Raw genomic sequence first — 12719 nt, 5'->3', positions numbered from 1 at the left:
GGAGGTTAATGCCAAGGCTGTGTCACACAGACGTTTACGCTTCCTGAAACATACTGCAAAGCTAAGTGCTTTCTGACTTTGCTGATGGCTCCATTGACTCTAAACACTGGCCTTATGTTCTCTACAAAACTATAGAAGATGCATTCAAGGTGAAGGAGACGCTGGGACTTTTGTTCTGGTTAAATGCTGCAGCGTTTTATTCCTGGAGGGCAGAAACATTAGAGAAGCTAATAGTTCGGATCCTATGTTATTAGAATAAATAGCTTATTCCCCATTCACAACTGTGATAAGATAAAAAACTGTTTATACAGGATTTTTATCAACATTTTTACCAAGCATGCTCTGATAAATCAACCCCGATTTCCTCATTCATGGGAGATCAGTGATCGGCTGATACTTTAATGTAAAACCGATCTTATCTACCTCTGCGAAGATCTGAAGATCAGCTACTGTCCCCTTTTTCTCTGCTGTGAGAGAGGACTGACCGACCGACCCGATTAATAACAGCCATGTGAATAATTCAACTCCTATTCATGACAAGTCAGAATCAGAAGTTCAGCTAACTATTGTTCTGACTGTTTCCAATTTGTTTGGAAACATTCAACTGCAGAAGTGACTTGTGAATGAAACTGCTCAGACCTCTGCGCCTCATCAGTATTTCATGTTTCCCCTGGAAGCAGGTGGATGGTGACAGTGGCCATCAGTCAGGAGCATCCTCAGAGATTCAGGCCATTACACTCAGATCTCACCTGCTCCTGCCACCTAGACGCAGGTTTGCTTTACCAGAAAGGTTTGCTCTAATCTCACCCCAAGGAAATCGATGCTCATCAGTTCAGAAGAACATCCATGTGGTTTCTTCCAGCAATCAGAGCGACACAGCCTCACACGTGAGCGCTCCAGTGTTAATAAGCCACCAGCTCCCTTGGCTCTAGTTTGCTTTCTGCTGAGCCACACTACAGCACTTGGCACCTGCTGCTGAATTACGATATGGAGCGACCCTGACCATGCATTCTGGTGAGAGCCCCGCTGGAACACGGCGAACTTTAAAGACACAAGCAGACGGAAACGAGACGCTGCTCCAGATGAAACCTAGACAAGGTAGTTTATCAGTAGGGCTGAGCTTTTATCGTATCGTTTATTGGGAAAATTTCATATAAGAATTTTGATTTATAGTCATCAAGAACATTTTCAATTAAAGCTGTAGTATGTAACTTTAAAACATTTTTTTTTACATATTTGTTGAAATTGTAACAGTATGAGACGAATGATCTGTGATAAGTAAATAAATCAAGCTCCTCTGCCTTTTCCCAGTGCTGACTAGAAATAACGAATAGGAGCCAGGAGGCGGGGCTTAGCACTGTTAATCATGTTTGTGTAATCACTGCTCATCACTCTCTCTGCTAAGCTACTGCTTCTTCCCGTTAGCAGCTGCCGTGAATGCTAAAACTAGTTATAATGGCCACAGATGATGGCAGATAAACATTTCTCCTGAAACGCTAAAATGTCTCTGCCATACACAAGGTTGATTGACAGCACTAAGAATTGGTTATTTTTCACCTGGACCGGTGGATTTCTTCAGACAGCAATAGCAGCACTTGGTGGAGGAACTCTATCTTTGTATCAGATTATTTGTCTTATATTTTACGGTCACAATATGGTAACAGTTTTAACAAATGTGTTTTTTTAATAAGTTATACTGCAGCTTAAGGATAAAAAACCCCAACAAAAACAAAGCTGTACAGTCATGATTGTTATCGTTTTATTATTTTAATCGACTTCAGGTTCAATACGAGTATCAATAAACTTGGATAAATGCAGTTTGGTGGTACAAATCACACTTTTTTGTGTGACCGCTGTCCTAAATAAGCATATTACATATGGGAATGTTTTTCAAGAGTAGTTTTTGTGTTTGTGGGGCCATTACTGCTGTGTCATGCAGTCACTGCAACCCAGTTACATTACAAATGAAGTAATAAATAGTTAATCTCTTATCGTCACAATAGTACCACAAAATATTGTGATAAAACTATGTCCACATCGTCCAACCCTATTTGACAGTAAAGACTGCAGAAAAAAAAGGAATGGCAAACTAAAAGGACACATGACCGTAGCAGTATTCATTACACTGAAACTAAACTACAAGAATCTGGAGATTTTCAGCATCCTCATACCTTTCTAAAGAGAGCACAGCTGTTCAAACTCTGCACTCCTAAACAAACACATGCAGCACACGGCTCTGTTTTAGTTTATTCCTCCCTAGAGGGCTGCAGATAAAATGGTTTACAGTAGATTAAAGGGAAACAGGGATGCTCTGACTTCACAAAAAGATGGAGCACAGCTCGTCCTGCGGCCGGCGGGGTTTTTTGCTTCGTCACTGCTGTGAGCCAAAACGCCCTCCCCAACCTCTGCCTGAGCGGCGCTCGGAAAGCTGGAGACGACAGCCGTGTCGCGCGCGAGCCTCGATGCGTTACAGTTATAACCGCCACTTTGCATGTCATGATAACACGCAGAGCGGCCAGCAGTCAGCGCGGCGGCAGACAAGATGCCGTGACGAGGCGAATTAATGGCGTCTGTGTTTTTACTGACTTACGATTCGAACTGATCTGATGACGGCGCATGAGAGAGAAACGGAGGAGGGAAAACTTCTGCTCACGTTTAGTTAAATAAAAACAGAGCCGTCGGGGAGTTCGGGACGTCGCAGGGGTAGGATAGTAGTTGGAGGAGACGGAAAAGCACTGGCACACATTTCACTAATAGGTGTCTGGTTGCCATGGCTACAACCAGCACTTTTTTAGAGACCAAGTCCCTCACTGTAAAAAATAAATAAATACTCTGCCTTTGCCGGATTATTTACGTAATCTGGCTTTGTCCCAGAGTTGTGCAGATTAGAGGAGCACAAAGCAAAGGTGACCTCTTAAATTTTTTGTGGCAGCATGTGCTCAAATACCTGATGTTAACTGAACTGATGGGTCATTTTAAATGAGAGGTACATGTTGGCAATGAAGTTGTAAATATTTAAAAGAGCTTTAAATAGATTTCCAGGCACCTGGAGCTGTGATGTGAGGAGGTCTGCATGATGCCAATACAAGGAGAACAGCAATACTGTTGGTGAATATTTAAAAAAAGCAATTTTCATTGTAATTAATTTGTTTTAGAGATGAAATAGTCGTCAACTAATTTAGTAAACAAATCATAAAAATGGAGAAAACAGACTCTGAAATATGGCGTTTGCTGAAACAAGCTCAGAGCAGTAATTAAGCCAAAACTGTACAAAAAACACATTTTGAATTTAAGAAAAAAAAAAACCTCCGTCTAAAAATGTGTTCTACACAGAAATCCTCAGTACCAGTTTTAGCTTCATCTGGTTGAAATTATTTATATTAGGCACCTTTTGCTGTCCATATATACACCAGATAAACTAAAAAAAAAAAGGTGAGAAAAGGTGAAAATAGAGAAAAGAGCTTTTCACATGCATTTCTTTAGCTACACATGAATCCTTTGCTACAAATAACCAACAGCTGTTCACTAAGAAGTATGATTATTATATTTTAGGCAATAAAATATTACTTATTTTTATTTGCATCTTTTAATCTATTTCCAGTACTGTATGAAAAGCAAATACTGATGTTGGTTAATTAACCATTAATGTTGAACCATTAAATGGTTAGTGGTTAACCATTTGTTAACCCTTAAACAAATGGTTTTACCATTTATTGTTTAACCATTTAACAAGTGGTTAAATCTGCAGAACGATTTTCTTATACGAACAGATTAATTGGCTAAATAATTTTAATTATTTGCAACTAAAATAATTGTTGGTTGCAAAAAAAAAAAAAAAAAAAGCTTGTAGATCTGTGATAATTTGTTGCTTTCTAACAATAGTAGAAATAACTTATTTTTGGGTTTTAAATAAAACCAACTACATTACACGGTTTTATTATTTAACTTTATCTTGTGACAGCATGAGGCCGTGATCTTTTCCTCGCGGTTATCATACCGTTTCAGTCTTGCACTGGCCCAAACAGTCAGTTCAACATATCCCACATCTCAAGATGCGACGAGTGCAAACAGAGAAGGAATGCCACAATTTTTCCTTCATAAAAAAAGACAACGGATTCAGAATCAGATGCATCGGATCCGACAACATTCCAACATAAAGTTCAAGATGAAAAGATGGCAGATGAAACTCTCCCATCATGCTCCTCTGTTTTCTCCCCCATCCTCTGCGGCCAGATGAATATTTCATAGATCATCATGTTCTAAGCAATCAACCCCATTTTGTGGGATAACTTGGCCATCCTCCAAATACTGAGGAAATTATACAGGAACAGGTTGGTCTGTTCATGTAATATGTTCATACTTTTGATAAATATACACTCACGGCAGTCAGGAAGCTAAATTGTTGAAATGCGTTCACTAAACTGCAAAGTATTCGCTCAAACCTGATTATTATGCAATTCAAACATTGCCATGGCAACAGCTGTATCAAAATACAGATTGCTCCTTCAAACATTTAGGGGAAAAGATAGGTTGCTTTGGAGCTCAGTGGTTCTCTGACAGGATGAGTGACCAGTCAAGCCTGCATTGCAGTTCAATCGGCAGGTTTTGGCTTGGTAGTTGAGAGTTGAACTGTATTAAGTCGAGTTACTTCTGGTGCAGATTATTTAGCTTCAAGATGAGCCGTGAAACAGGTTCACAGTGGAAGAACCTGACTGGCCCAGCTACAACGAAACAGCATCTTTAGGGTTAAACAGAGCGGGCCCAACATCAGTGTCTGACCTCACTGATGTGCTTCTGGAGCAATGGTCAAAACAAAACTAGGACTGCAACTAAATTATTCCAGCTATTGATTAATCCATTATCCTGACAATTAATTTTCTTATTCAATTCTTTTGAAATTCCATGTTACAAATACATTACATTACTTTAAGTAGGAAAATAATTATTACCTAAAATGCAATAACAGTGATCGTTGAATGAACGCTTGATTATTTTTGGCAAAAGATTCCAACATGTGAAAAGCTCAACCCCTGATGCTCAACTCATCAATACAGTACAGGGCTGATCGATTGATTATTTTTTGGATTAACCGATTAATAATTGGGCAGGAAAAAGTGCTTAAACCAGGCGAAGCTAAAACTATGCCACCTGAGGCACTTTACGTTGACATAAACTTGTCGATTTGTGTGTTTGTGAAGGCAAATGAGCAAATACTTTTAACAATATTATAATCGTCTCTCGCTCTCCTACGCCGTCCCTGCTGCATCCCTGTAAACTCTTTTTGCAAGGTGAAGGAGGGTTTTGATTGAGTACAAGTGGGATCACAGGCATGAAAATAGTGCAAGAAACGACACCTAAAGCCCATCTCCAAAAAGCTTTTTGGTTTTACTTGATGCGTTTAGCTAGCATGAATAATTTGATTACAGACATGGAAAAATCTAAATCAATTCAATTAGATGTTGTAGCTCCATTTAGTGAGATCAACATATTGCGCATGGAGCAGGCACAGACGCTTGGTTTTTTTCCCCCCTTCACTGACTGATGACGACAAGGATGGGGATGATTAAAACTCTGCAGCCCTTCCTCCGACGGAGGAGACTGACAAGCCTGTGATCCATTTAGGTAACAGAGGATGTGGATACTAAATTATACAGACAGTGACGCAAAAGAAGAAGTGCCGACTCAGCCGAGCCACAGACGTTTAAGACTGATCATAAATTGTGTAATGACCAGCTGCATTTTCTTAAAGAAAACAAGAGAAGGGAAGCGGCGCGCTGCATCTTCATCTATCGGACTTTATAAAATATTTTCTCAGAAATAAAAGTTGAAATACAAATCATCTCCAAACACCATCCAATCAAAATGCAAAGTAATGTGATTTAAAGTTTCTGACAGAGTACAAAGTGAGTGGGAGATTCCCTGATCTTCAAAAGGACAAACAAAATGTACTTTTCATTCTTATTTTTTAGGGATATTTGAACAGTTTTGTGCAAAAACCTAGAAAGTTTTGAGGCTCTCTAGCCACCTGAATGAGAAACACTTGAGGGTTCAGTTGCAAATTTAAATTTACCTCATTAGAAGAAAAAAAAAAAGTCGATTGTTCAATCAAGGCTTCAAGAATCAAAACACTGATAATCTAATCTCATGTTTACTGTAGCATTCCTCTTGTAATATTCAAACTAATTTTCTGATCCCACTGTAGTCAAAAAGCTCAATTTCAATTTAGATTAAGTGATTTTATTTTTTTAGAACTGTAGAGGCTTCTAAAAATATTCACACCTATTAAACATTTTCATATTTTGTCATGTTAAAAGAAAAACAAAGTAGAGCATTTTGTTAAGAGAAAGGAAGACATTATTTTTTTTAAAAAGTGAAGTGCGGCAATGTAAATTTAACCACCAACATATAGTCGTCCCCATGTGTTGGTGGGGACACTTTTCTTCACCAAGGACAGGAAATCCCATGAGAGTTGGTGGGAAGTTGAGTGCAGACAAATGCAGGAAAATCCTTGAACTAGACCAGTCAGACGCTGCAGGGGACTTGAACCTGGAGCGAAGGTTCAACTTCAAGCAGGGGAAAGATGGCGCTACGATGAAAGGTCTAGGAACAAACACCTGCAGCTGTAATTGAGGTTACAGCTGACTTTACAAAGTTTTGTACCAGTGTGGCTGAATACAAATCCAAGCCACACTTTTCAGCTGTTATTACATCTTTGAACACCAATTTTCTCTCCATTTTTACAAATAAAGTATTTTGTCTTGGTCCATCACCAACTCGTTTGTAATAATCAAACCGTTGTATGTCCTGGTTATGATTTGACTAAATTATTTTTAGATTTTAATGACTGTTGACATGCCTTTGAAAAACTTGACTTTTCACAGATACCACATGTTAGCATATTAGCATACCTTCAGTATGCCTCAGAACATCAACTTAAGTTAAACTTTATATTTGCTGTATTTCTATACATTTTTACAAAATTTCAGAAGCTTTAGAGATTAAAATTCTAACATATATTCCTTGTGAAGTCACAAGATGTTTGTTCTGCTTTATCCTACTATTATATTACCCTTTGAAAAGCATAACATGGGATAAGGTAAGAAGGAAAACATGGAGGCCCTAGATGGCGAGTTAAACGGCAGACTTGCTGAAAGTTACAACGGTCAACAAAGTGTAAACATTAAAAAGAAGCATCATCTTATTCAGCTCCACAGACGTGCGGTCACACTGTCCTACCTGGAAACTGAGATTTGACCTTTCTCTAGCTCCGTCTTGACATTCAACAACAGAAGCACACCTGCTCCACATCAGTCTTCCTCATTTCCTCCAGAGAGACCAGCTCCAGCCCTCCACTGCAGCTAGCGTGGCACATCCTGTTCTCACTCTGGGCACAAACAGTTTGAACCCGACCTTCTCCGGACCAATCCTCGGCAACTTAAAAGTGCACCAAAGTAGTTATTCATCATCTCCTCGTTAACACCACGCACACATTAGCCGAAGTTGGTGTTGGTCAATAACTGTAGCACTCATGTTGATAAATCCCTTCCCCCTTTGGTGAGAAGGCGGGCATGCACACACACAGGTGGCGAGGTGAGATGGGGGGAGGGAAGCAGGAATACACACCCACTGTAATCTGAACTAGGACAACAACGAACACAATAACATGAGTGAACTTACAAAACAGTTGAGCATGGAGCAGGACACCCTTGCTGCGAGGCTCATGTCGAGGAAAAGCAAGACTGTGCCTGAAAGACGAGCAGCGCGACTGCAGCACGAGGAGCCGGCGTGACCATCCTTCTCCCAGCCGCCCCAGCCCACCTCGAACTCGTGTACCCCCAGCCACCTTTAGCGGGTTTCTCTCTACTCAGGATGTGCTGGAGGATGACAAGCTAGTCTCATTTAGGATCCCAAACCCCAGTCCTCCCCCCTCACCCCACCACTCCAGAGAGGGGCGAGGGAGCGCGCCGGCGTCTGAAGACGGTCCCTGTTGCACGGCTGAGAAAAGGAGGATAGTCCATGAAAGGTACAACGAGGAGCCGCAGTCCGACGGAGCCGGCGAGCTAAAAAAACAAAAACAAACTGTGGGAAGAGCTGAAAAAGCACCGCAGATGGAGTAACAGAGGGGGAAAAAATAGGAGAAAGGAAGACAGAGGGAACTGCCTGATGCTAAGCTCCACCCCTCCGCATGTGCATCAACCTCTCTCTCTCCATTTGACACGCTCGCATCTCTCCTCCTGTATCCCTTTCATCTCGCACTCCTCCCCCCCGCTAGCTTCTTACAGGAATACGGCTCTCGCTAAGCAAGCAGCGTAAGCAGGAGGGCCGACAGGGAAAGCTGCCGCACACGTGCTATCTGACGACTGCAGTGTGCTGCGCCCTCCTCGGAGCGGCAAGCTCGCAGCGCTCTGACGAATGCGCCGGACACGAAATAAAAACACCACCAGCTGATCCTGAGGCAGAAGAGAAGGGGAAAACCCCCTCAGCTAGAGGTTCATCGTCACAAAACTGCTGCACTGGATGCGGTGCAGCTGCACCTGAGGACAGAGGAGGGGCGGGAGGGGGTCTGAAGTCGAGAAGATCTATTTGGGGAGCTCTGGTGACACAGTGTTATTGAAAATCCTTCCTCTCCACCGTCTCTGCATCAGTGGATGCAGGGCTTCACTGGGGAAGTGAGGGAGGGTAAAACTCCCCGCCGTCGCAAGCGCCAACCTTCCCCCTGCCAAGTCGTGACAGCTACTCACCTACAGCTGCCTGACCTCACATTATGCAACGTGTAATGAAGTACACAGAGAATGCAGCACTGCTGGATATTGATTTCATGGATGACAGGATTTGATTCCACACAATAAGGTTGTGCTTTAAAGTAATGAAATTACATCATTACTGATTTTTATATATCCAAAAAAGAAAAGGACATCTGGAGTATCAAAGGTCAGTCAAGTACAGGCACTTGTGCAACAGAAGTATTTATTAAGTTTATGTACAGAATAAAAATTACCACAATTTTAATCAAGCATATTAGTCTGTAATTGTAATTTTTTTTACATGAAGTGTATTAGAAATAAATATTTAAACATTTTGCTTTAAATCCAACAGATGTTGCTCAGTCATCCGTTATTCAGTGTGCGAGCTGTCCAGCAGGAAACAATGAAGGCAACATGTTTTTATGGGTCCCAAGAGGAGGAATATCAACTTAATGCAGAGTTAGGAACCGTCATGGTTTAATACAAGTTTCTACTGGGGAATAAATTAATTTTCTTCCCACATGTAGTGAATTTAGCTACAGCGCTGGTCAAGCTTCTTAACCCAGGGGCAGTGAAGATCACTTTAGCTGTAGTCTTTAAGAAAAACGTATGACATTTTTACATTAAATATGTTCCCATTACCCATTCTTATCAAGGGTGTAGCATTAAAAACACAAAAGGATAAAATAAAATCTGTACATATCTCAGTTTTAAAGAAACGATTCAACATGTTTGTTTTTCTTTTTTCACTTAATTGAGCAATAAAACTACTTAAGTTTCCATAAATCAGCCAGTATAGAATGGCCAGAGATTTTATTTAATTTTGTCAATAAATAAAATAATTTAGCAGAAACAACCAAATTGTGGTAATATTATCAAACAGCAGACTTCAGTGATAGCTGGGAGTGGTGCTTTATTTTTGTTTCACTTCCTAAAGTATTATGGCAGAACATAAAGTTAGATCTTACAAACTTTGAGAATGAAATTACATGACACTTGGTCAGTACAAGTGTGAACTGAAGCCAAAGGGCTGCAGCCAAAATTCCCAATAAAATGTATTGTTAAAGCCACAATTCTTATTTTTGCTTTTAGAATAAATTAGAAACAGAAAAAAAAGTGTTAGCAAGAATTTTATTGAATAAATGGCCTGCTGTGGGTAAAGTTTTAGACATAAAAACTAAATCTTAATGCTAACCAATTCATCAGAATAATTACATTTATACTACTACTTAAAAGAAAAAAAAAAAACAGGGTGTTAGAATTGAACCGACTTTGCTAATTTAATTCATTTCAGAGTTTTTTCACTGGTAAAGAAGAAAACTTCTCAGAAATGCTACTTAAAATTAACCCAAAAACAATACAACTGGTTACATTTTATCTGGTTAAATGTTGTCAGTGTGTTTTATCGGTGCATGTAAATATAAACTCAAACTAAAATAAGCTGAAGTGAAACAAGAACTGTGGATTTTAAAAGGGTTTTTTTTTTTTTAAATGTATTTTTAAAACAGGTTGAGTGTTTATTATCGTTTAAAAAGAGGAACCGTGTTTCTGCAGCTTCTCTGCTTGGAACAGAAAACAAAAGTCACGTCTTGTAGACTAAAGAAACACAAAAATCGATGTTCAAAATGAAGAAAAGATGCATGTTCTTTACTCTGGCATCTTTTATCATGATGAAAGAGTAAGGTGCATGCTTTTGTGTAGTTTTAACCAAATAGAGTTTTATTTCTACAGAATGTAAACCATTCAGCCAGAGTTTCTAAACATTTGTCCTTTTAATCAAGGCCCAATACCTTATCTTTCTTTTATCAGAGTAAAAAAATTATTTGTAATCTGAAACTCCTTTGGTCATAATGGTAGTTAAAAATTAACAAAGAACCTTTGAAATGAGTAAATCACAACCTGCGTATGAAGTTGGCCAATCTGCATTTCTGCCTATTTGCATTCAAAAGCTCCACTTTAGCCAGTCACAAAAGTGAGCAGCAGATTTAGGCTCCTGTCTCCAAGTTTATTTTAGGAAAACAGGGCAGCGAGTCACCAATGCATGGTGTCAGCCTACATGTTCACACACAGATATAGAAGAGGATAAGATGAGCGATGTTAGGCTGAATGTCCAACTGGGCAAATCAGTAAAAGTTGAGAGCAAAATGTAAAAACTATCCATCGTTTCCCAGCAATTTCAACAATACTGGTATAAATATAAAGTATCTCTATACAAGTGTTCAAAATTAGACAGTTATGCAAAGAATACATCTCACACAGTAACAAAAAGAGAGAAATTCCATGTAGAGTACCCAGAAGTTAGTGTCAAAGTTACATATTTGACTGAAGGCACAGGAAATAGTAGTGAACTAGACTACACAAACACGGTCAAACTGACAGAAGCAAAGGTCTCTTCTGTCAAATCATTAACGTCGACCTTGCATGAACTCTCAGGCCTCGACTACAAGCCTACTGGTTGCTTCTCAAACCACCCACACCGATGTACTGGCTTTAATTGGGTTTGAAGCAAGCTTCACTTGCATAAAACAGGGACGCAAAACACACCTTTGCCTGCGTACGTAGGTTAACTTCTCTCACCAACTCCAAATAATCATACAAGGTAGGTTTTCAACGCACAGCGGGGACAGAGGCAAGAGTAAAATCAACGCTATTGTCCTCATTTCCATGCTCTCATTATCCTGCAAACAAACGGGCAGCATGAGCGGACAACGGCACAAATTCAATACCTTCCATCTTGTTTTAGTTGAGAAAGAGTGGGGGGGGAAAAAGGAAGAAAAAAAAAAGAGCTTGAGGCTGGGAAGCTGTTATAATCACCCTCTCACAAGAGAGGATTAACAGGATCATATTACCTACAGTAGCAACTGCTGGAAAGGAGTCAGACAATCCCACCTGAAGTCCTAAACCGTAAAGAAGAAGAACTTAAAACTGTCGGAAATACCCCTACCTGAAACCATTTAGAGGCTTACTGAAAAAAAATATGACTTCCTAATGGAGTTAAAGGTCATACAAGTCAAACCACTTGTTGCACAAATACTGCCAACATGATATGAATCATAATCAAAACAATTATGTCCTTAGGTGACCGCCTGCAACTGAATTACCTTAGCAAGGCTTCTGCAGGCTTCACAAACTCAAATTTAAGACTTTTAAATGCCTTTTTAAGACTTATTGGCTGGAATCTAAGACCTACATTGCTACAGAAATGAACGAAATTTGTCCAGTCAACAGGCAAAAGTGTTTTAAATCACCCGTAGGAGACGCAAAAAAAAAAAAGCTAGCCAAATAGCTAGCAGTAAGTTAAGGGTAGCCTCAACCGCCCGGAGTGACAGAACCCAATGAAAATGTTTGAGGTCTTAATTTTAGATACAGTCATTTAAGACCAATACATTTTAAGGATGAACAGACACCCTGTTTAAGCCGTGTCTGGTTGGTTGCTCTGACAGAACACAATAGTGACCACACCCAACCACGCTACAACGTACCTAGGAAGGCAAGATTAGAGACCTGACACTGGAAGTAATGCATGGAGTTAAGCTTTACTGCAGGACTCGCTGGTTAGCATTTCCATTTCACCTGTCTTAGTGGGCACATCACCAGCCGGGCCGCCGTCTGAGCCAGAGCTCTCATTAGAAAGACGGGAGCCGGGCAACCAGCCACAATGACAGGGCACATCAGGACGATGAGACACATGTCCTCCTGTTATACTTCCTGTTTCTGTTCCCTTTAGATTCAAGAGAAATCTTGTCATCTTGACTGTAACTTCTCTTATCTTTCTTGGTTGGGTTTTTAAAACAAAACTCAATACATCTGGTTTTCTCATACAAGCAACTCACTGTGCAAAACAAAAAGCAATAGTGTTTTGCCATTTGTAAACATCACTGGACTTGTTGATGATTTAGTATGTTGATACCAAATCATCAACAAGTCATATCAAAAAAAGACATGCCAACATTAGTCTGGCACTTCAGAAGTAGT

General features: G+C 40.0%; 1 protein-coding gene across 4 annotated transcripts in view; it reads right to left on the bottom strand.

Moving 5' to 3' along the window:
- The window catches only part of mtmr4 (myotubularin related protein 4), a 44509-nt gene that overhangs the window by 24099 nt on the left and 7691 nt on the right, over window positions 1–12719 (bottom strand). Inside the window, exon 1 of one of the 4 annotated variants that reach the window (XM_016668234.1) lies at window positions 7678–8127. The exons of 2 other annotated variants lie outside the window; for them this stretch is intronic. In XM_016668234.1, coding sequence (XP_016523720.1) covers window positions 7678–7722 — 45 coding nt within the window. In that variant the 5' untranslated portion in view covers window positions 7723–8127. Of the gene's footprint in view, window positions 1–7677; window positions 8128–12719 lie in introns of those variants that run through there. One more of the 4 variants, XM_007545771.2, reaches the window with a different exon arrangement.

This window comes from Poecilia formosa, unplaced genomic scaffold (genome assembly GCF_000485575.1).
Source record: "Poecilia formosa unplaced genomic scaffold, Poecilia_formosa-5.1.2 Scaffold14, whole genome shotgun sequence".
Classification (NCBI taxonomy): Eukaryota; Metazoa; Chordata; class Actinopteri; order Cyprinodontiformes; family Poeciliidae; genus Poecilia; species Poecilia formosa.
This window is presented reverse-complemented; position numbering and strand designations above follow the sequence as displayed.